The sequence below is a fragment of the Cenococcum geophilum genome, assembly GCF_001692895.1.
Source record: "Cenococcum geophilum 1.58 unplaced genomic scaffold K441scaffold_47, whole genome shotgun sequence".
NCBI classification, from domain to species: domain Eukaryota; kingdom Fungi; phylum Ascomycota; class Dothideomycetes; order Gloniales; family Gloniaceae; genus Cenococcum; species Cenococcum geophilum.
In genome coordinates, this window is record NW_027137605.1 from 138,494 (window position 1) to 164,060 (window position 25,567).

The following is a 25,567-nucleotide window of genomic DNA, read 5'->3' on the forward strand; positions in this document are numbered from 1 at the left end:
ACGGACTACTTACTCGTTGGACGCTAACGTGCTAAGGGGATATCAATGATCGTGATTAGGGAAACTGCGCTGAACATGTTCTATCAACCCAAACAGCTATATCAGCCGATCGCAAAATAGACGACTTTCTAGACGCTTCAGCAAGGAAGTGACAAGTTATAAATTAATATTGCCGGCAGCAACCAAAACAAGTTCTGGTGAAGTATCGTTGCAAGTATAACTCATGAGAATTTCATATAAACTAGGCCGCATTTTGCCTAGCTATGTTCAGCAAACAAATGTCATCATGACACTCTTTGGACTACAATCGGTCAAGCACCTCTCTGATGGCCTCATACCACAACACAGCCCCAATAGAACTCGTAAAATTATCCACGAGTACTGCCACATGGGATAGGGAATTACTCATGTCTAGCTCATCCTTCACATCTCCTACAAGTCGCTTTCAGTAGTCTGTCCTTCATGGAAACTTTGAAAGCCTGCAGTCTACACCCGAGTACATACATTATAAGCAGACATTCTTCCAAGCTGGACGCTTCAGACTTAACATGCTGGCTCATGGAAACTTTGTTTATTCCCTGACTGGATTGTTTCGAGGTTCACAAGCTAATTGGACCAGGAGGCGGGACCAGCTGGTTATTTCCTGTGATGACCTAACACATTGCGCAAGACAATATGGCCTAGATCATGATATTATTATAAAGACCGTAGCCCCCTACCTATAAAATTTCCAGCTATATTTCATCCGTACGTTAATTCCACGGCATTGTGGCATGGCCAGCGATCGCCCAGCCACAATATCTTCAGCGAGTGGCGTTTGTCAATATTTAATCTTTACGATTCCAGGCCGCCCTAAGTTGGGTGCAGGCTGATTCAAAAACATTATAAGATACTTACTCCAAAATGCGGACTTAGTTCAGCCCAGTTACGAAGGACTCCGCCTTAGAGTCTTTGGATTTCCTTCTCCACACCGGATTTGACCGTAGAGACGCGCACCAAACTAGCAAATGATATGGATAAAGGCCAAAAACTTGACGAAGTCCTCCGCAGCCTGTTCTGGCTTCTGTGTAGAGCTGTTCTTGACTTTCTGGCCCTCCATGTGACATGCATCGCTGATGTGGTGGGGGATCCTTAGGTTATTCTCTGTAACCAGGCAGGGCCACTCCTGACAAATATATCCCATCAGCTCCGGCGAAGAAGGCCAAGTGTACGTACTCTCTAAGCCGTCGCAGACCCTGCAGAATCCTTAACCCAACTACAACAGTGCCTGGCTCTCTGTAGCTTTCAATTGTTCACAAAATCTAATTTAGTACTCACAAACAAATAGTGAGACTTATCCGAATGCGTACTTTGCTTTCATTCCAGTGCGAATTAAGAGATAATGTATCTTCAAGATCCCCAAAGAAAATCGGGTGCCCAGCTCGCTGAGTTCAGTAAACTCAAGGGGTGTGGTATTGGTAGTAAGCACGGAAAACTGTCCTCTGTCTGCCTCTATAGCAGAAGGTTTTATTGGAGTCAAAAAGAGTACATAAGAGTTGGCCGCAGTTAATGCAGTGGGGGAGGTTTACACGGGTTTGGGGACATACGCGTTCTCTAGACAATGGTTAGGACTACTTGGCTGGGTATATCTTCGTATTAACATACACAGGGACCTGCTGCTGAGCTAATTGCATAGTTCCAACGCATCAAGATTAAGTAGATTTATCCAGATCAACTACAGAACAAAGGTATTCTAAGAACGATGTCTCGTGGCCGTTCTAGTGTTCGTGTAAGTCTGCAAGGAACCCCTAAACTTTCGAGCTATCACAAAAAGCATCACCTGAATACCTTCCCAATCCACTACAACACCCCGGAGACCTCTAAGAAAAGTGCATTGCGTTTTTTAGTGTAACACGCGTATCACCTAGCCCAATCCGGCTTTCCGCAACCGACCCCACGAAACTTGCTCAAATAAGTGCAGCTAACAGCAACATTTCCATCCGCTGACGCTCAAAGCTCCACATAATTGGTGCCGATACCGGGATGCCCTGTTCCAGAATGTCTCAAGCCGCCCACCGGCGTTCTGCAAGTCCTTGTCCCTAGTCCAACCACACAGATTGGGGAAATCGGCGCTTCGCGGAGGTCCTGAAGTGACCAAGTTAAAAGGCCCCCGCTCTGCCCTACATCCTCTGACAGCTCTGAACTGAGAAATCTACACGAGACCTTTATACAAACATCCAAATACAAAGTACTTCCTTTACCACAAAAAATTCTCTCAGATCCTAAGGATATCATCATGCCTAGCTGCGGAAATGAGACGTGTTCATGCGGCGACGATTGTAGCTGTGCTGCTGGTGCCTGCAATTGCTGAGTATGTTTGTCCTCTCTGCCCGTTTCTCATACCTCTCGTCATCAAATGTGGCTCACGAAATCTGCAGAAGTAACCGTTACATCCCAAGCGGACAAGTGTGTGCACACCGGGTTCTGCCTTTATGATCTCTACTTCTCCTTATCCTTTCCACGGCCGCCGCCTTTATAAGCTCTTACCTCACCGGCGTCGCTCCATTCCTTCGACATCTAGCTTTCTTTTATACTGCGTTTGATCCATGATGTTTTGTGAGCTGGGAAATGGTGAACAAGATTCGTAGACAACTGGATAAAATTGCAATTTAGGGATAGTTATGTTCTTTTGGATTTCGGTTGAGAATATAAATTTGGAAATCAGGCTGTAATATTTTGCATGTCAAGTGAAACCTGTAGGCTTATAAGAAGTTTAGCTGAGTCCTATCAATGATGGTGCGTGTCGCGATTCTAACATTTATGGATAAGTAGGAGGACTAGGGTGGAAGGGAGTGTGTTAATTTTATGTCACGGCTTCCAATATTCTACTGATCAGCGCCTAGATTCTATCATCAATACCTTACCACACAGAATACGTTTGAAATTAGATTACGCACTGCATAAATCAATATTATCAGTAATACCTTATGGTCCTATTTATGAGCGAAACTGGCAGTTTTATTGTTTACTAGGATCATCCACTATTTCCCAACCTGTGGCTCTGTGACTCTGCAATGTCTCTAGGAAGGTGTTAGAGGTCCAGGTTAATCTTGGCATAACCTTGGGTTACGCACGAGCCCCTAAGGTCCGCGATATATCGTCCAAATATCACCCCCCCTTAAGGGGTGGCCCCTACTTTTCGGACGCGTTTTGAAGGCCTAGGTTAGTACTAGGTTAGTATAGAGGGTCTTAGCGCGCCTTCGACCTTATCGTCGCCTCGACAATCTATTTTCTAGCCCTCTCCTATTCTTATGCCCGTGTTAGCTTACGCGGGGCTTCTAATTTTATATAGAAAGGCCCTAATTATTACTTATATACCGCCCCTAAATAGGCTTAGATCCTTCCTCCTTAGGTTAAAATATTATATATACCTGACTTATTTACGCCTATACCTAATAACTGACTATAGAGTGCTCTATAAAGCGCTGTAAGAACTAGATTTTGTGCTACTACCTCTATTTTAATATTTATAGATTACCTTTACTGGCACGCCCACACTTATGCCCGCGTGCGGGTAGTACAGCTAGCATTTTGCTTAAATGCTAGGAGCTCCCACTAGGTAGAGTTATTAATGCAATTTATAGGGCGACCGTAATAACGCTCTATAATTATAGGCTTTTAGATAAGAAGGTAAGGCAAATATAAGGTATTAATTTAGGTATAGGCGCGTGGTGTTGTTTTCACGATTTAAGTGTAGATAAGTTAAAGATACGTAGTATTCTAACCTAAGGAGGAAGGATCTAAGCCTGTTTTTTTTTTGGGGGGGGGGGGTGTATAAGCAGTAATTAGGGGATGTGCGTGTAGTAATTAGGGGGTATACGACTAGCAGTGTCCTATATATAATAGTGATAATAGAACGCGTTTAGGTATTTAAATTTTAAGGTAATATTACGTGGCCGCCTATAAGATACCAATCTAACTAAAATTATATATCTCTTCGCCCAAAATCGTGTGCGAGGGTACTCGGGGGCGGTCGCTGCGCGACCTTATACGGGGGTTCGGGCGCGTTACTGTATTACAGTCGCTTCGGAAAATGACGATCAAATGTCAGAAACCATGATCAAAAACAGAAATTTACCGAATCCTCACCTGTTTGAACCCTTTTTCTATACTCGCGCATGCCACCACCCACCACCTTATTATTACCTTATTTTTAAAGCCATGGGTAAACCTACTTAGTTAATTAAACAGAAATTGATTACATAAGCTCTAATTAACCTCGGTAACAACAATTTCTATATAAAAGTTAAGACCGGCATTTCTTAACTTACTCTTTAACGCTAGAGGGTAAATTTAAAGAGATATAGCTAGATTAATCCACCAATTAAGGCAAATAGTAGGCCGCAGCTGCTTATGGATAAGGCTCTAGATATATAACGTTAGGGATTATTAATATTAATTTATTAACGCGTACCTTAGGGCCTCCTTAAATACCTCTTATATAGTCTAAACACCTATTTTAAAGAGATACTCTAGTTTCTATATAACAAATANAATATAATAGTAGCATGGAGTATACTATCGGCTAAATTAAAGCGAAGGAGATAGAGTAGAAAGGTTATAAGAATAATTATATAACAACGCAACCTAGGCCTAAGAGACGACTGGATTATTTAAACCTATAGCTATAGGCATAATTAGTTTATTTTTATTAACAAATTAGCTTATAATAAGAAGACAATAGATAGGAAGTATAGGTGGGTACCTATTAATAAGCCTACTAAGGGAATGTTAGAATTAAAGAGATTTAAAAAATAGAGCTTATTACTAGTGTATACCTAGCAGGGCTATATACCTAATTAGTTAATACACTAAGGCTCTATTAATAGGTTAATGTTTATTTAGTAGATTAAAAATAAGGTTCTTACTCGTATATAGCCTTATTTATAGCCTTAATCAGTTCTAATAATAGATAATATATTAATCTATTACAATAAAGTACGTAGTAACTATAAAGGATAGGCGCGTTAACGCTGCTGCTTACTTAAACCTAGGAAGTTTAACGCCTTTGTAATGCTGCTAGTATTAAACTAAAATATCTTCTTCCTTACTTACCCAATTTTAATCTAATTAAGGCTTCTTTTTATAACCTAAAGCAGTAGCTATATATTTATTAATTTAAAGCTAAACTATAAAATAACTTTAGTAACTTTTTAAACTATATGGTAGAGTAATAAGGATTTAATAAAAGGGTAAAAGGCCATTTCTTACGGGCAGAAATTAAGTAGTAGGTAAAGGGGAGGATAAGGTCTATTATTATATAGAGCGCCTACTAATTAAGACGTTAAGTAAGGCCTCTGCTATAGTACTATAATATTACCAATCTATTCTAAAGTCCTCTAAGTTATTTACTATGCGATTAATAAGCCTATATATTAAACTAACCCTATATAGCTGTATATAGTATAATAAAGCCTTATAGGAAATACTACGGTAGACTTGTTAATAGGCTAGGTATATAGGTATAGAATAGTTAACAATATAAATATAACTAGTGGAGTGGTTACCTAATAGATTAACTCTAATTATATTCTAAGATTTACTATAAGGAGAGAAGAACTATCTAGGTAGGGACTGTGGTCCTTTAAATATATAACCATACTCCTAAGAAATCCTCCTTATACGTAAAGTACGTCTTATATATAAGGTATATAAGTTCCTCTTATCCCTCTTATTTAATACGTAGCATATTATATAACCTTAGTTACTATTCCTTATTATATAGTTCTATCGGCTCTATTTTAGACCGTGCCTTAATTAACTAACTAGCTACTTCTAACTCCTCTCCTAGTAGTTATAATATTGTACTTAAAGCGTCCGTAATACTATCTCCCTCCTTTTTATTTTTGTCCTTAAAGACTCTTAATATCTCTAAGTTATTTATTAGAGGTATAATATCCGTCTAATTAATTTAGTTAATATTATTACTTATTATACCTAAAGCTTCTTCTTCTTTATACGCCTAACGTTGTGCCCGCACTATTGCTGCGATATTATTGCTTAGTAAAATTATACCATCTTTATATTCTTATTATGCAAAAAAGGGGTTAGTTTATATTATATTAGCGAGTCCATCTTCTTAATAATTATCCTTTTACTCAGAGTGCACTAAAGCAAATATTTATTCGTCTTGCGATATTTACTCTACTTTTAATGCTAAATGTCAGTATTACCCGGGGGGGTACTGCAATTGCAATATAGTAGTTCTGGTTCTTTATTCGTGTTCTATCCTCGTCTACTAAAAGAGAAAGAAAGGGGTAGTAAAGGTCGGGCTATCTATCGGGCCGTGGGCAGTTAGGTGACCTACGCTACGCATACAGCCCCTACCGCATACACTCTACGCCATTTATCTAATAACAATATTTATAACCTCTACTCGTATAGATACTGGCGACATTTATAAAAAGGAAAGAAGGTAAGAAAGTATAAAGAAGTATATAGGTTAACAGGTGCTCAGGGCAGTAATCGCGGATGTTTTAGGTATTGCGGGTATTACGGATATTGCAGACGTTGCGGATATCGTTACGGATATTGCGGATATTGCGGATATTGTGAATATTACGGATATTACGGTGGAAACGGGTAGGCGCGTATAAGGTGTTACTAAGGTATCCCGTAACAGAGCGTAGTTAAAGTCAGAACTAAAGGTATAGCGGCTTTAGAAGGTATAAAAGTTATTATAGACTATAGGGGAAAGTAGGTGGAAGGGCTGATAACTAAGCATTGTATAAGGTTGTTCCTCCTCCTAGGTCTAGTTGCTATTGTTAGGTAAATTGCAATAGAGTATGCTACTGTTAGCTAGGTTGCCTAGGGTCGTACTACTACTACTAGGTAGGCTGCTAAAAGTTATACTATTACTAGGCAGGTTGCTAGGGTACAAGTGCAACAGGTATTTAAGGGTAGTACTGCTGTTAAGTAGCAGTTAGTGCAGCTTACTGGGGTATAGATATAATAGGTGGTTGAGGTGTTATAGGGGTATTCATAGAGGGAGCTGTGACGTTTGTAGAGGGAACCGTGACGTTTGTAGAGAGAGCCGTAACATTTGTAGGCGGGGCCGTGACGTTTATAGGCGGAGCCGTGACGTTTATGGGCGGAGCTTGCGCGGACGGAGCTTGCGCGGACGGGGCTTGCGTGGGCGGAGCTTGTGCGGACAGAGCTTGCGTGGACGGAGCTTGCGCGGGCGGAGCTTGTGTGGACGGAGCTTACGCGGATGGAGTAGCTTGCTGGGGTACAGATGACATTAAGGGAGTTAATAAACGTGATTTAAGGCGGTAGTTTATAGCATATAAATTAAAGGGTCCTTTATTGTTAATAAATAGTTTAATTTCTTTATCTGATTATTCTGTACGGTCGTTCTTATAAGCGATGTCGTACAGTGCTTGTAGTACTAATTTGCTCTTCTTATTAAAGACCTATACTCTATTACGTTGGAGTAGTTATTTAAGTTCCTTAATTGCGGACCTATAAGCGTCCTTAAATGTCTGTACCTCAAAATTATTAAAGTCCTCTTAGTATAATTCCCATAAGCTTTTATCCTTAAAGTTACGTTTAGTATACTTATTGATTTTAAAGTTAATATAGTTAGTGATGTCTTTTACGGTAGTCTTATTGGTTAGGGTAATCCTGTTGCCCTAGTCCGGACGTTGGATTCCTATATCGGATATAATTGACTAGTGTAGATTGTGGCGTAGGTAGGGGGTGCTGCTGACGCTGCTGGGTGTACTGGCGCTCAGTAAAGAGGTTATACTGGGTATTAATTTGCGTGGTGGACGCGAACCGAACGAGCCTTAGTAGGAGTCGGTTCTTTAAGTTCCTAGGGCCTTGGTAGGAAGGGTTCTCCTTAGTAAACGCGACGAGATCGACGGGCCTTGGTAGGAGCGATCGCGTGTTGTCTCTCTTTGTAATAACACCGGATTCTGATCTGTGATATCACTGATTAGTGTCGGTATCACCTAGGGGGGTACTGCAATTGCAATATAGTAGTTCTGGTTCTTTATTCGTGTTCTGTCCTCGTCTACTAAAAGAGAAAGAAAGGGGTAGTAAAGGTCGGGCTATCTATCGGGCCGTGGGCAGTCAGGTGACCTACGCTACGCATACAGCCCCTACCGTATACACTCTACGCCATTTATCTAATAACAATATTTATAACCTCTACTCGTATAGACACTAAATATACGCGTTTTATTACTCTTAATAGTTATCTAGTTCCCTAGTTAATTTATCTTAGGGTCTTATATTTAATCTACTACTACTTATCTTAATGGCGAGTTATCTTAAGCTCTTACTAAATTAAAATGTTCTTATAATGCGGAATAGAAGGCCCTAGATGCTTATATCGCGGCGTCTACTTAGTTACTTTATCTTAAGAAGGTTTATAAGAAGGTTCGTTTTAACGAGTAAAAACTTATAAAATAAGGTTTATAGGAACTTAGCGAAAAAAAAATGGATTCTTCTCTAACTAAGAAGGAAATAAATCTAAGTAGTTCGGTAACTGCTCTTCTTAGGTCCCTTTTAGGTAATTCGTTTTTTAGCAATTTTTTTTTATTAATACTGCCTAACCTAATCTCTTCTAATACTCCTATACCTTTTTTATAGCATTTTTTAAGTTCCCTAGTAGCTCCTAGGTAGTCTTATTATAGCCTATCCACTTAACCTTATACTATATTTTATTGTTAATGTCCTTATAACTAATAATCTTTAAAACTTACTATTTATCTTCTTCCTATTCTTTATACGTATCTGCTTTATAAACTAGTGGTTTAATATTTTTATATACTAGTTCTAGCATTATAATATACTATATAGGGTAGATCTTTATCTTAGCTAGTAGGTTTAACTTAAATATAACTGGTAAAATCCTCTAAATAATTTTAAAAGGTCTTAGTTTAACGTAGTTTAACTTCTTACTTAGTCGTTAACTCTTAAAATTTTTATATAGTAGCTATACTTTATCTCCCTCCTTAAGATCTAATCCCTTAGATCTCTTAGCGTTATAGTACCTTTTTATTCTTTCTTATACCTTTTTTACTAATTTTATAAGGTCTATATAAAGATTTATTAATATCTTTATTCTTTTTTTAGCTATACTACTTATTTTCTTTACTTACCGTAGTAATAATAATATTCTTAGCTTATATCTATAATTTACCTTAAATAGTAATATACCTATTCCTTTTTATGGTGTTATGTTATATATAAACTATATAATTAGTAATAATAATATCTAATTATTCTATGCGTAATTAATATAATATTTTAGATACTATTCTAACATCTAATTTAATCTTTCTATTTAACCGTCTATCTGCGGATAATATATAGTAGAAGTTACTACTCTAACTCCTTACTCCGCTAAGAATACTTTCTAAAATACTACTATAAATCTTGGATCTCTATCTAATATAATTTTACTTAGTGCTCTATATCTTGCAAACACTTCTTTAATATAAATTCTAGCGATATTCTCTACTAAGATTTCTTCTATATATGCTACAAAGTAGCCCTATTTAGTTAACTTATTTACTATTACTAAGATCGCGTTATACTCCTATCTAGTAATAGGATCTCTTAACTTTAGTAACTTAACGATAAAGTCCTATAATATAACCTCCTATAGTCTTTCTAGTATTTTAATAGGTTATAGCCCTCCGTATAGCTTATACCTTATTAGTTTATTCCTTTAATAATTTAAATACTTTTTTATTACTTTTCTTATAATATTTTAGATTCTATTAATAATATATTCCTCTTATAGCCTTAATACTAAGCCTATTACTCTATTATATCCTTAAGTTATTCCCTTATAGAAGTCTTTTATAAAATGCTCTGCTATACTCTTTAAGATATACTTTACTTTTTAATTTTTGTATATATCTATCTATAAATCTTCTAGCTATTCTTTTAGAATCCTCTATACTTAAAAGCTTTTTAGTATCTAATAGACTCTTTCTAGTTTATTATCCTCTTAAGTTACTACTAGCTTAGGGTGGTTATATCTAATCTATCTATTCTTATCTCTGCGTAGTATTACTTTTAATAGCTTTTTATTATTCTATAGTTTAGCTTTTCTACTAAGTGCGTCTACCCTTATATTTTTAGTTCTTTTAGTATATTAAATCTTAAAATAGTATTCTATAAGCATCTCTGCCCATCTAACTTATCTTTAATTAAGTTCTTTTATTATTAGGAACCCCGTTAGGTTCTTATAATCTATCTTAACTATAAATAGTTTTTCTACGCCTTATAAGAATGCTCTCTATTTTTTAAGTACTATAACTATACCTAATAACTCCTTATTATAGACGTTATAGTTTAACTCTAGTAGTATTATCTTTCTACTATAGTATAATACTAGATGCTATGCGTCCTTATATCTTTATAATAAGTATACTCCTAGTATATAGTTTAATGCGTCTATTTCTACAACCGTATCTAGTCCTAGTTAATAGATTTTAAGAATTAGCTCCTAGGTAAATAACTCCTTAAGTTCCTTAAATAACTTCTTTTACTTATCTCTTTATGCCTATAGTTCCTCTTTCTTTATAAGCCTGGTAAATAGTTTAATATTCTTTAACTATTATAATATAAGCCTTCTGTAGTAGTTGCAAAACCCTAAAAATAACCTTAACTATATTACATTCTCTAGTTCTTACTAATTTACTATAGCTTTAATCTTCTTTAGGTCTATACTAATATAACCTAGTTTAATAATAAATTTAATAAAATTGGTCTTCCTAGTAAAGAACTTGTATTTCTTAATTACTACTAGTATATATTCTTCCTATAGTCTCTTTAAGACCTATTTAACATATTCCCTATATTCTTCCTTAGTTATTAAGTAGATAATAATATTATTAAGGTATACCATAACAAACTTATTAAGGTGCTCTCTTAATACACTGTTAATTTATTTCTAAAACGTTACTAGTATATTTATTAACCTAAATTATATTACTAATAGCTTATATAGTCCTTCTCTTAACCTAAAGGCTGCGTTTTATTTATCGCCTTCCTTAATTCTAATTTAATGGTACGTCTATCTTAGATCTATCTTTATAAAGATTTGCGTATTACCTATTTAATCTTAGATTTCGCTAATTAAGGGTAAAGGATATCTATCCTTCCGAGTAATGCTATTTAACTATTTATAGTTAATGCATAACCTAAGTTTCCTATTCTTCTTTAGTATAAACAATACTGGATAACCTACTAATAACTATAATAGCCTAATGTATCCCTTTTATAAGTTCTCTTAGATAAACTCTTTAAGTGCTTTTAACTCTTCTTTGGTAAGCTTATAGGTTAGAAAAAACCTTAAACTTATTTCTAGTTCTAACTCTATTTTATAGTCCTATACTATATAATTTGCTAGCTTTTTACTTTTTAGGCTCTATAGTTTCTTACTATATTTATAGTATCTTTTTAGTATATAACTTAAGCCTTACTTAGTCTCTTTATATATTGCTCTAATTTAATACTATACTAACTTAGTTTACTATTGCATTTTACGTTATTAAGTATCTCTAATATTAACTTAACCTATAATCTAATTAATCCTTAGGTTATATTTTTATAACTAAAGCATTCCTAATACTGCCTTATCCTGTCCTAATAGTAGGATATTAAAAGACATCTTAATTTATCTTCCTTTAATGGTTATCTAAATAGGTCCTATTTTAAGATTAATAATCCCTCCTCTATAGGCTATTAGATCTCCTAAAATTATAACTAATAGGTAAGATTACTCCTTTTATCTATAAGGTAATCCTATTCTTTTAACTACTATTAGTAAAATATAGTTTCGCGTTACCCCACTATCTATTAGTGCTTTAAACCGCTAATCTTACTACTTAACTTATAAATTTAAGTATCGTCCTTAAATTCCTTTAAGGGTTTAAGGCTCTACTACTAGCTCCCTCTAATCCTATAGGCCTCTACTTTTCCTAACTATTAGCTACTTAATTCTTATATACTTAGCTTACTCTTTAGCTAATACCTAGTTCGCTTTTTATCTTTAATATACTATAAATATATATTCTTTAGGTATTTCTACTACTATTATCTATCTAAGCATTCTTCTATAAAGAATCTTTCTAGTTAAAGTATTAAGTCTCCTAACTCTTAAACTTTTATTAGATGCTATTTATATATATACTTAGCATTCCTATACTATTGCTTATCTAGTGCCTAATATATCCTTATAAGGTATTTCCAATTCTTTTCTTTTAGATTTTTATATATTTTATATATATCGTCTACGCATATAATCTATAATAGCGTATAGTATACTATATGCTTTAGGTTAACTCTTAACTTATCTTTATCTTTAAGTTTAAACCTTTATTATACTGATCTAAACGTTATAACTTTGCTCGCGGGTACTAAGATGCGCCTTTCGCTTCTCTAGTCCTCTAATTATTCCTTTAAATCTTTTAACATTATAATTAAGGCTCCTTTAATATAAGTTATGGCCTTTTCTATAATTAGGTAGTTCTAAATAACTCGTTTATCTAACCATATAAGCTCGGACCCCTAGAACTCGGCCAACCCCGAACTCGGCCACCCAACCAAAACCGAACCACCAATTTGTAGACCTATTTTCTCCACAACGAATCGATCAATATAGACCAAAATATATAGAACTTATAAATGGCTATTGTAGATTTTAAATCTGGTATTTATAAGTCTGCGCAAAAAGCTATGCTTGCATATAATGTCCCTTTGTCAATTTTAAGCGATTAATTAAGTAGTACCTACTAGGGCAATTTATACACTAATATAAATAGCAATTAACTCCTATATAGGAGACTTTGTTTATTAATTAGGTACTTAAATAGGACTTATAAAGTTTTACCCGCTTATATATATAGTTATAGAAAAATAGTAACCTAAACCCTTAATTAAAATAGCGATACTAAGCCCCTTAGTAAAATATAGGTAATTAGCTATTTTAAATAAAATTTTAATATAAAATTTTTATTTACTAAGTTAATAGAAAGTATTTAAATTAATATAGCATAACTAAAGTAAATTTAAAAATTCTATAACCTTTATAAAAAGGTATAAAGGAAGATTAATATATGAGTAAAAAATACCTAATTTTTAAATAAATTTAAGGCTATATTAAGTGTATATATAAACTAAATCACTATAGGAGATACCTCCAAAATAAAGACTTTTATATAGTTACTAAATAATTATAAATAGGTATTTATTATAGAGATAATATCTACCCTTAATTAATTAATTAAACTTCTGATAATTTTTAAAGTAAAACACTTTCAATTAATATAATTCCACTAAGAAAAAACACTCTGTTAAGTATATATAAGGTTAAAAAATAGTTAAAAAAATATTATATTATATTTAACTAATTTACTAATATTTTCTTACTTAAAACTAAATTATTTAGTAATAAAGCTTAATTATTATTTTTTAATAGCTATATAAGCCACTATATAATTAAGTTTTTATTAAAATATATATAATATAGCACACAACTTACTTTTCTACTACTTTATTTAATATAATAACCCTTAAATCTATTATATTTTTCTTTTATAGAATTAAAATATTAGGACTAAATTATAGAGCTTATATTTCTTAATAATATAACTTAAATTAAAGGATATTACTTTACTAAGTATAACCATAAAGCCTAAAAAGAAGGCCTCTTAGCAAAAATAGTTAAATTTAGGTAGTATACCTTTAGTATTTATCTATAGAATCCGTAGAAGGGCTTTAAGTCTTTATAGGTTAAAAATAAGGCTTTAATAGAGGCTTTAAGCTTTAAATAAGTTAATAGTAATTGGTTTAATATTATAGACATTTTAAAAAGGCCTTATAATATATAGTAGATCATTTATAGCCTTTATAACGAGTATATACTTAATTAAAAGACTTAGTTACTTATATAAAAAGGAAGTCAACAACTTAAGCAGCTTACTATAGAGGCTATATATAAAGGCGCTTAAAGATATAGCTTGGAATCGCAGCTTAAAGGCCTTAAAGGCCCAAAATTTTATAGGTAGGCAGCTATAGATCTAAATATAAAAATTATAATTATATAATTGATTAAATATGGTATAGAGGAGGTAGAGGAGAAAGAGGCTAAAATAAGGGCAAAGGAGTTAAAAGTAAAGCCTTAAAAGGCGTCAGATAGAAAGGCCAGAGCCGATTTACTAAATGGCACATAGGGGTAGAATATTAGATTGATTTGATTAAGTATAGATAGCTTTAAAAGTGGTGGGGTTCGATTCGCTTAAGTGGCCGAGTTCGGGGGTGGCCGAGTTCTAGGGGTCCGAGCTTATAGAAATCTTCCTACTTATCATTATGCCTTTGCCTATACCACTTTTAGTATAGCTGTTAGAGTATATACGGCTTATCCGTAAGGAAGTATCTTCTTATTACTATATTATAATAACCTTTTATATATCGTTTTTTAAACCTAGTAGGGATCTTTAGATCCTTTTTATTTTCTAATTTAATAAGCTACTTAGCTTTTAGTATGCCTACTCTTAGCCTATTAGTAATTCTTTATATAGGTACTCTATCCCTTATATAACCTAGTATACTAGATCTCTTATCTAGTTTCTGTTCTTGCTATACGATAATTCTTTACCTAAATTCTTTTATAGTTTCTTTTGGTTTACGTCTTATAAGTAAATCCTTAAAGTTCTCTTACTTCTTAATTATAGTATTAATATTTTAATCCTATTGCTAAGCCTTACTCGCAATTTCTTTAATAGTCCTTATTCTATTACTAAAATCTTAGTTTTATAAGATTCTTAATCCTAAGCTTGCTTCCGTCTTAAGCCTTACTTTAGCCTTAGTCTAACTAGGCTTCTATAGTATTCTTATCTTATCTTAAGAGTCTTATACCTTTAGGAAACTTCGCCCTAAGCTTATTCGTATATTACTAAACTACGCCGTTACTCTACTCTATCGGTTATTGTCTATTATAGGTCCTTAAGCCTACCTTATTTTAGCTTAAGAATCTTAAGCCTTTAGCCTTTTGCCTTTATTAAGTACTAAAATAGTTTACTATCCTACTTCTCTTATATTTTATAAAGTGATAGACATCGTATCTAGTGGGGTCTTAATCGCTACTAATATTCCCTATTCTGTAGTAGAATTATCCTTTACCTTTTATATAATATCTCTAAGGTCTATATACTCCTAATAAGCTGCCTTTATTACCTTATCGTCACGGAATGTTTTACCTACGTTAAATTTATTGTCCTTAATGTCCGATCTATAAACTAGTTTATTAGTTCCTCTAAACTTTAATAATTTTAGCTTTTATAGCTAATAGCTTACGCCATACTTAGCGTCCTTATAAATTTAGTATGTATTATTATAATAAAACGCAAAACTCTTAATTAAATATTCTTTTGTTCCTTATAGCATATTATTATCCCTTTATACGTATATACCGTCTACTAGTTACGTTCCTTTTACTATATAGTAACTCTACCTACTTTTATAGTCTTTAACGTAATAATCCTATTTTCCGCAATTTATATAAGCTCCTTCTTTAAACTATTTTTCTTACTATAGAGTCTGCCTAAACGTCTTCTACTACTAAGATCCCTAGTTTAGCCCCTACTTCTTAAACCTTTAATTACTTAATCCTTATCCTCTAGGTTTCTATAATTTCTTATTTTATCTTTTAGATTCTTTAATACTATTTAGGTCTATTAGCTCTACGCTATACTATAGTTTCTAACTTTAACTTTATTAATGCGTATTCTGCGCCTTATATAACTATAAAACTCTATTCTAACCCTTCTTAGTCTACTTTCTTTAGTAGATCCTATTATTAATTTTAATTACTTAATTAAATTCTTAAGAGTATCCGCATCTTCTATTAGGATAATTACGTCTTAGACTTTCGCCTTAAGTCCTTATTTATACTATACTATAAGCGCTTTATTATTTTATTTAACCTATATTACTAACGTTTAAAACTATATCGTATATTTAATTACTAAAGTCCTTTATACTAGGTTTTAAAGCTTTTTTTTTACTATAGTGGTTGCCTTCGGGTCTCTAAATATTTGCGTTAATTATTCCATAAACCTATTCTAACTTAAGAATATATACTATACCTCCTAGTTAGCGGTTGTTATACTATATTCTTATATCTTTATAAAGTAAGGCTTAAACTACTTAAGTGCCCTTCCTATTAAGAATAATCCTATATAAGCAACTTAATCTATAAACGTTTCTAGTTTAACTCCTTCCTGCGTAACCTTAAAGTGCATTTACGTAAGAAATCCCTTAAGCTTTAACTTCTCTCCTAAGAATCGCTTAATTAAGGGTAACTTAACCTTAGCTACTCTAATTCTACTAATCCTTTCTTTAAATATCTTATTATTGTCTATTAATCGGTTAACTATTTCCTATAGCTATCTAATAGTAACTAGTTGCGAGTTAGTATCTGCTATACTAGTATTATTACTTAATCCTAAAGTAGTCGCCACTGTAGACGCCGTTGTGGCTACTGCTTTTAGTGGCATATTATTTAACTTCTTTTATTATAACTTTAGTAGTAAATATATAACGAAGCCTTGTAGGAAATACTATAGTGGACTTATTAATAGGCTAGGTATATAGGTATAGAATAGTTAACAACGTAAATATAACTAGTGGAGTAGTTACCTAATAGATTAACTCTAATTATATTCTAAGATTTACTATAAGGAGAGAAGAACTATCTAGGTAGGGACTATAGTCCTTTAAATATACAACTATACTCCTAATAAATCCTCCTTATATATAAAGTACGTCTTATATATAAGGTATATAAGTTCCTCTTATCCCTCTTATTTAATACGTAGCATATTATATAACCTTAGTTACTATTCCTTATTATATAGTTCTATCGGCTCCATTTTAGACCGTGCCTTAATTAACTAACTAGCTACTTCTAACTCCTCTCCTAGTAGTTGTAACATTGCACTTAAAGCGTCCGTAATATATGGCCTATATTATTATTAAGTAGCGCATACTTAAGTATCTTAAAGGTATAGTACTTATTAACTAAAATTAACTCTGCTTTAGTAAAGGCATAAATAAAAGCTAGATAACGGCTTTATAGCTATTTAATAAAGGCGCTAAGCTTACTATCTAATTATTTAATATTGCTGCGGGCAGGGTTGCTAGGTAGTAGGCTAGTAAAAGGCATATTTAAAAGTAAATAGTAAGAACTGGTAGGCGTTTTAAAGGATAGAGTAGAATTAGATAGAGCGCTCTATAAAGAAGGCACTAAAGAAGATCTTATATTTAGTATAGAATCCACTATAAAATAAGTATTAACAATAGTTAGTAATATAAAAGAGGGCGGTACTGCCTATATAGCGCTCTATAACTATTATAGCGTCTACTAGTTCTATAGCTGGTTTTACTACTATATTTAGCTTTACTGCTATATCTAGTTTATTAAAAGCGTTAATGCTATTAGTAATAGATCTTATTAAATAGAATTGGCTAGTAACTATATAACTATAGTATAAGCCTTTTATCGCTACCATTGTTAGAGGGGGGAGCTTAATTTATCTATACTATAAGAGTTACCTTAACGGTGCTTATAGCTGCCTAAAGACGCCTTTATATCTTTTTTATCCTCCTTATCCTATAGGTACTTACTATATTTAATCTTTAATAGTAAGGACAGATCTAGTATATTAACCGTAGCTTTCTTTTATTCTATTGCCTCTAACCAGCGCGTTAGGTAGTGCTTTAAGTCAAATTTAAGACAGTATATAGTGCCGTGCTTTTTATTCTTATAGTACTATTAAAGGCAGCAATAGCGTTTAAGCAGCGTATATAGATGCTTACTTTTAGCTTCTACACGTTTACGCTATTTAGCAGCCTCTTTCTGTAATTTGGTAGTAGTTAACGCCTTCTTTTTACTAGTAGCTTCCTCTACTATACCTTTATAATCCTTACTAGGGGACTTTACCTCCTTATTAGCCGCTGCTTTAATTAAAATACCTCTTACTTAAAGCGCCGCATTAATAGCCGCAGTAAAATTAGCGTCTTTAGTATTAGTAGACGCGTTAATAGGTGTAGTAGCGGCCTTATATTTAACTATAAGATTAACCCTCTATGCCTTTCTTATGTACTTTAACTGTGCCTCTATTATTCCCTCTACTTTGCGCCATTCGTTTATATTATTTACCTCTTTAGGTATTATAGGATCCTTTAGATTTAATAACGTAATAATAGCAGTTAATTAATTAAGCTAGAAAGAATAAAGACCATAATATTCATTAGCTTAATATATATTTTAGGTAATAAACTCCTAGTATTTAAAGGCTCTAAATAAGATAGCTAGAATATTACTAAATATCTTTATAGCATTAGCGCATACGATAATATTCAGAAGAAAGGTTTAAAGATCTTTGGGCTGTTTTACAACAGTAAAAGGCGTCGGTATAGGTATAGGTTCGACAGTAAGGTCTACCTCTTTAGGCCCTTTAGAAGCGTTCTTTGCAGTATTCTTAGGTGCTTTAGCTCTCCTCCTGTGCGTTATAGCGCTAACTAAAATAGGAAATAACATAGGCTTTGAATGGCTTTAAAAAATAGGCGATAGCGATATATTAGTATGGAGGATGGGTGGTGGCATGCGCGAGTACAGAAAAAGGGTTCAAACAGGTGAGGATTCGGCAAATTTCTGTTTTTGATCATGGTTTCTGACATTTGATCGTCCTTTTCCGAAGCGACTGTAGTAGAGGTGGTCCTAACCTCGTATTAACCCGGGTCGTAACCGCGCCAAATAACCCCCCCGTGCCCCCCTAATATATAATAGATATCACCGGAGTACCCTTATTAAGCAAAACAAACACCTAAACACCTTATCGCCCGACGAACACGGTGAACCCGTAGAAATACTAATCTCTAGCTCAACAATTTCAGCCCGCCAAACCCCATTACCTTCATCTCCTCCTGCGCATACTCTGCCACGCGCCTAAAAGTTTCCTTCCCTCCATTGCAAGCACCACTCTCAAGATGCTGTGCCAGCCCACTCATAGTCGAGAACTACCTAACAGCCTTCTTCTTGCTCCTCTCGCCCATCAAGGCACGCGGGCAATGGAATGATATCTCATCGGGTACTGGTAAGGACAAGGGCATAGATACCTGAGCGTGGGCCCTTGACGACGGATGTTGTTGAAGTGCTCTATGCTTGAATGTGCGAGTATAGGACGGAGGGCAGAGGGGGCATGTTTGATAGCCACTCCGAGTAAGAGGCTGGAAGGTAAGCATGAAGTAGAAGTTCGTGTTAGTTGAGAGAGTGGATGTGGGTGTGAGGATCGCGGAGGGTGGATAGGAGTCGAGGAATTTCGGTCGAGGTTGGGGTGAGTATCGAAGTCGCAGACGGGTTGTCCTCTAGCAGCCACTGTGCCGTGACTCCTCCCAATGTTATTATCCGTCCTGTATCATTTGCTGCAATAGCTGCATTCAGTTTCGTCTTCGTCATCCCTGACACACACCCCCCAGTCCCCGGATGTTGCAACTGTGCCGACGGGCAATTAAACTGTTTCTTGCACTTCGCATCTGCTACACACTTGATGTCGCTCAGCGGATTATGTCGCACCGGCGACAGATGCCGCCCCAGCGCACCCCGATTCTTGAAAGTCCTTTCGCACTTCTTGCACTTCGTGCAGTAATTGCCCTCCTCTTATTGTTTTTGTTTTTTCTTCTTCTTCTTCTTCTTGTTGCCCCCCTTCCGCGGTCCGTGTGCCTTGCTGAAACGAAGATGCTCTGCGAGTGCCCCTTCATTTTTGAAATCGCGCTCGCAGTCGCAGCACCGGAATTGGGTCGCGGAAGATGGCGTCATCGGTGGGACGGGGGCGTGCGATTGCATGNGTAGTGCGTGTAACCATCTCGTAGGAGAGAGGATGTCACAGTTGTGGCAGTAGGCATGCAGGCTCTCGCGCTGGTGGGCTTCGAGGGATGGTTCCTGTGCGAAGCGCCGCCTGCATTCGGGACAGGAGTATTTATCGATGGGGGATAGGCGGGCTTCGAGTAGCGCTTCGTGGCTGTCAGAGGGATCGCAGCGGGGGCAGGGGCAGTGTTTGGTGGATTTTTGGTGTTGGATCAGAGAGGGCATGGTGATGGTAGTGGGATGCGGTATTAACGGGGCTACATTCAATAGGGGAGGAAGTGGATGAAAGAGGGGAAGAGACTGAGTGAGGAAGGTATGGCAGGATTGCGGGGTAAACGGCGTCTGTGTCTGGCGGGGTTCTTAGTTTGGCAGGGGAGCTGTCTTTGCGTCATGGCTGGGCTGTGGCAATCTACATAGGTGTGTGGGCTCGTTGCTAGGTAGGTCGTAGGTGCGACTCCCGACGGTCACGTACTTCGCTCTGGTACAGTCTAACGCGCATCCGTGCGATGAGGTGTCGGTGAAGATTCCAATCGCTTACGTTACTGGGGACTCCTAATATATGGTGCGACTTTTGGTGTGCGGACCCCCTGCGGCTCGGCGTTCGAGGGCGAACGCGCAGAGGGGAGGGCAATTGTAAGAGTACATATATTAGATCCCGCCGCGCTTGCGAACAAGTTCGTAAGCACTCCGTGTCTTTTTGGCCGAATGGCGACGTTAGGGCGGGAAACGTTACAGTAAGCTATTAGCTATAGGAGCTAAAATTATTAAAATTTAGAGGAACTAACGAACTGTTATATAAATTGGATATTAAAGATAATAAATTTAATATAGGTAAAATATTTAACGTATGTGATGGGGCTCTACGTCGCCAAAATAAGTGGCTGAAATTGGCACGTGCGCAACAACCAAAAACCGTCTGTTTACATGTAAATAAACCAACCAGTATATCAACTACAAGCACCATGGATCAGTGTGCGATTCAGAAGATGTATAAATGGTATACCAAAAGACTACGTGATTGTAGGAGGGCTGAAGGGCAAATGACGAGGTATTGTAGGTAGCAAAATTAAAGATTTTCTAAGGTGCCAATTTCGGCCACTTATCTTGGCGATGTAGAGTGGGGTTATGAAGGTGACCCTAGTTATGACCGATTTACATTACCGCCTTCTCATTTAGGGTAGCTAAATATACTGCCGCTTTGAACATCAACACATCGACTTTTCTCCTTACTTCCTTGCACAGAACTTAAAGCCATGCCTCGCTGGCCGCGTGCTCTAGATACAAAAGATCGTCTATAAGCAGCTTTAACAGCCTAGCGAAAAAAAATCTTTATAAAGGCGCTGAAGCTTATGCAAAAGCCTAGGAAGTTTTAAACTAGCGTACGCGCAAGCACAGGTGCGTATTTTGCGGCCCACGTAACGTATCCTAGAGTCTACCTAGCGTATATTAAGGCATGGAAACAATCAACCGCTCCAAAAGCGGGCGGAAGAGTCCTCCACAGCCGCCGCTACAGCCATAGCTACAGCTTTTATTATGCAACTTTAGGAGACCAATAAGAAGGCAGTAGAAGAAGCTGCTTACCAAAGGATTCGCAGGAAGGATGATGCAATAATTTATAATAGCTTTTACTAATTATTTACCACCAAATTAGCATTTTGGTAAATTTTGATTTTCAAATCGGTCATAACTAGGGTCACCTTCATAACCCCATCACATACGTTACCGATAATAAGGTAATAAAGGTAGCTTACTGGAAGTGTATAGACCTTAGAATAGTTATATTAAAAGTAAAGACTAAAACCTTTACAGAATAAGGATTAGTAATGGAAATTATAATACTATTAGATACAGCATCTATTACTTTATAAGATAGAAGGAGAAATACCTAATAAAAGGGATTAAGTAAGCAGATAACTGCTAGTGCTAACTTACCACTTAATAAAGGCAAAAGGCCATAGACTTAAGATTCCTAGGGGGGAATAAAATAAGCTTAAAGACCTATAACGGACGACAATTAATAGAGTAGAGTAGTAACTTAGTTTGGAGATATATAGATAAGCACGGGATAGAGTTTCCTAGAGGTATAAGACTCTTAAAGTAAGATAAGTAAGATTTAAAACTCTTAAAATAAGATAAAAACACTATAGAAGCCTAGTTAGACTAAGGCTGGAGCTTAGCTTAAGAATCTTATAGGACTAAGATTTTAGCAATAGAATAAGAACTATTAAAGAAATTATAAGTAAGGCTTAGTAACAGGATCAGAAAGCTAATACCTTAATTAAAAAGTAAGAAGACTTTAAAAATCTACTTATATAATAAACAAAGAAAGAAATTATAGAAAAATTTAGGCAATAAATCCTTATATAGCAAGAATAGAAACTAAAATAGAAATCTAGCATATTAGGACGTATAAGGAATAGGGCACCTATATAAAGAATTACTAATAGGCTAAGGGCAGAAACGCTAAGAGTAAAATAGTTAAACGAACTAGAAGAGGAAGAAGACTTAAAATTTTTAACTAGATTTAAAGAATAATATATAAAGGGCTGTTACAATATAATAATAAGAAAATACTTCCTTATAGACAAACCGTATACACTTAAGGAGCTATACTAAAAGTGGTATAGGCAACGATATAATAATAAGTAGGAAGATTTCTATATATAGTTAGATAAATAAGTTATTTAAGACCACCTAATTACAGAAAAAGCGATAAATTATATTAAGGGAGTCTTAATTATAATATTAAGAGATCTAAAAGAATAAATAGAGGACTAGAGAAGTAAATAATGGATTTTAATACTTATAAATAAAATAGTAATATTTAAATTAATGTAATAGAGGTTTAAACTTAAGGAAAAGAATAAACCTAGAGTTAACCTAAAGTACTTAGCGTATTATATATTGGCGTAGATTGTATATATAGATAATATATATAATATGCACAAGAATCTAAAGAAAAAGAATTAGAAGTACCCTATAAGAATATATTAGGCGCTAGAAGAGTAATAGTATAAAAATACTAAATATATATATAAATAGTATTTAACAGAAGTCTAAGAGTTAGGAGACTTAATACTTTAACTAAAAAAACTCCTTAGGGAAGAATACTTAGATAGATAATAGTAATAGAAATGCCTAAAGAATATATATCTATAGTATATTAAGGACAAAAAGTAAACTAAGCATTGGCTAAAAAGTAAGCCAAGTATAGTAGAATTAAGTAACTAGTAATTAGGAAAAGTAGAGGCCTATAAAACTAAAGGGAGCTAATAGTAGAGCCTTAGACCCTTAAAGGAATTTAAGGATAATACCTAAATTTGTAAGTTAACTAGTAAGATTAATAGTTTAAAGCACTAATAGATAGTAAAGTAATAAGAAACTATATCTTATTAGCAGTAGTAAAAAGAATAGAACTACCTTACAGATAGAAGGAGTACTTTTATTTATTAGTTACGATTTTAGGAGATCTAATTGTTACGGCTTATACAAATGCCTCTGAACCGAAGCTTGTAGAATGCTGTATTACGAAGATATTAAGCTAAAGAGAAGGAAAAGGGGTCGCTAGGACCGATGTAAACAAATATATAGGGAAGCCGCTAAGGCGCTAGCTTTGGGCGGGCCAATCGCAGGTTAGTAGAATATGGCAGAATTTAGCAGGTAACATGCGATAGCGCCGTTACATCACCCCCCTCTTTAAAAGAAAAGCCTACCCTTAGGCTTAGTTAGAAATAGGGTAGCATTAGGCTTATAAATATAGGATTACAAAATATAAGATAAGGAGATAAAGGGGATATAAGTACGTCTAGACTAAGTATAAAGGCGATTATGGGCTAAGTGGAAGCACTAGGCTAGAAAGAGTAGCCGCTAAAAGTCTTGGCACGGATCTAACTAATTAGACAACTTCAACCGGCGGTTAAAGTTCCTCAATATTTGAAATTTTACGGTACTGGCAGAAAACGGCAGAATATAGCAGAATTTGGTAGACAGCTATATTAGGGCTTTAGGGCGTTTTTATCCCTATATTCTTCCGGTAACTTATTATCTTTATTATATTAGCATTCCATTTATTCGTCTAGGTACTTTAGGGGTCTAGGCGTATTAGGGTATTGGTTATAGAATTCTTTAAGCTTCTAGGGGCAGCCTATAAAGTTCTANNNAGGGTACNAGGTTAGGTTAGNATTNTAGCCCTTCNATTANATATAGTATTTTAGCNNTCCCNNTACTATCTTANAGGCCAGTATTTTATTAACCTCCTATTTATTATTACCGTTTACTTAAACTAGTAGGGAAGGCTTATTCTTTTGTCTAGGTAATAAGTTATTTATAGCTTTCCGTAACTTATCTAGCGAGAAGATAGGGTAAACCCTAATTAAATCTAGGAGCTTTATCTTATATAAGTTGCCTATCTTTTTAAGAACCTTATACGGTCCTGCTATTTAGTAGTCCAGCTTACGGCTAGGTCGTTCAGTCTTCCAATTTCTTATTATAACCTATACTATATCGCCAGGGGCAAAATCGGGCTCTCGGCGGTGTTTATTCGCCTACTATTCCATTAACCTTTAAGCTTTTTCCAGGTTCTCGCGGGCTACCATCTAGGCTTCCTCCAATCATTTGGCGTACTGTTAGGCCTTAGTATAGGATAGCTTCTCTTATATAGTCTAGGGTTCTTCTAGCCTTTTCTAGTTAAAGCTTATATAGGGCAAGTATCCCATTTCTAGCTAAATCGGGGCAAACCCTATAAAGTCGTGGGGTAAGGTTACTTACGCGTAGTCCATTAAGGATAGTAGTTTAGACCAGTTGTCTTAGAAATAGTTAATAAAGGGCCTAAGCCTCTAGTCTAGGTACTAATTTACAATCTCTGTCTAACCGTCTATCTAGGGGTAATAAGCTATAGAAAGCTTTAGCTTAATGCCTAAGATCTAGGTAAACTCATTTTAGAATGCCGATATAAACTATAGCCTATAATTAGACATAATAGTATCTAGTAGTCCGTAGATTTAGTAGACGTAATAGACATATAGCCAGGCTGTCTCTTTAGCATTAATGTTCTTATAATAGGGAATTAAGAACGGGTGTTTACTAAAGCGGTTAACTATAACTATAACTATATCGTATCCGTTACGGTCCCTAGGTAGTTTATAGAAGTCTATAAAAATATACTACTAAGGGCACTCTAGTATTAGGAGTAGCTTAAGTAGTTCTAGGGTCTTATCCCGTGGGATTATAGCTCTCTAGCAGTCTTCGCAGTTCCGTATATATTAATTAATATCTATAACTATTCTTAGCTAGTAGTAGCGGCAGTTAATAATTTTACGGGTCTTATTCTTGCTAAGGTATGCCGTAGAGACTTAGCAATAAGCTTCGCGGATTAGTTTAGTCTGTAGATTATTAACGTTAGGGACTATAAGCTACTCCTAGTATAGGAGCAATCCTTCCTCTATCTTAAAATTGGGGTTTCCTTTTACGGCTTATTCGTGGAGGGCCCTTAGGGCATTAGCTATACGGTTTGCAGTTAAGAGGTAGTTAATTAGCCCTATTAGCTTCTCTAGGGACTCCTCTATTAGTGCTAGCTTGTTTTACTAGGAGTCTAGCTCCTTAAGAATCTGTAGGTTAAGCTATTCTAGATAGAGGAGG

The 25,567-nt window shown here is 35.2% G+C and overlaps 3 protein-coding genes across 3 annotated transcripts; all 3 read right to left on the reverse strand.

Annotated features, from left to right (window-relative positions):
- Positions 1-18,407: 18,407 nt before the first annotated feature.
- K441DRAFT_666042 (uncharacterized protein) lies at positions 18,408-18,635 on the reverse strand. The gene has a single exon (XM_067649600.1). It carries the CDS (start codon positions 18,602-18,604, stop codon positions 18,437-18,439), a length of 168 nt encoding a protein of 55 aa, XP_067499893.1. The 5' UTR covers positions 18,605-18,635; the 3' UTR covers positions 18,408-18,436.
- Positions 18,636-18,703: 68 nt separating this feature from the next.
- K441DRAFT_732074 (uncharacterized protein) lies at positions 18,704-19,522 on the reverse strand. Its single transcript, XM_067654241.1, has one exon. It carries the CDS (start codon positions 19,306-19,308, stop codon positions 19,084-19,086), a length of 225 nt encoding a protein of 74 aa, XP_067499894.1. The 5' UTR covers positions 19,309-19,522; the 3' UTR covers positions 18,704-19,083.
- On the reverse strand, positions 19,516-20,290 carry K441DRAFT_240016 (uncharacterized protein). Its single transcript, XM_067640708.1, has one exon. It carries the CDS (start codon positions 20,153-20,155, stop codon positions 19,724-19,726), a length of 432 nt encoding a protein of 143 aa, XP_067499895.1. The 5' UTR covers positions 20,156-20,290; the 3' UTR covers positions 19,516-19,723.
- Positions 20,291-25,567: the final 5,277 nt, after the last annotated feature.

Coding starts and splice junctions, on each gene's coding strand:
- K441DRAFT_666042 (XM_067649600.1), bottom strand. CDS start 18,604: ATGTTATTTCCTATTTTAGTTAGCGCTATAACGCACAGGAGGAGAGCT.
- K441DRAFT_732074 (XM_067654241.1), bottom strand. CDS start 19,308: ATGCTTACCTTCCAGCCTCTTACTCGGAGTGGCTATCAAACATGCCCC.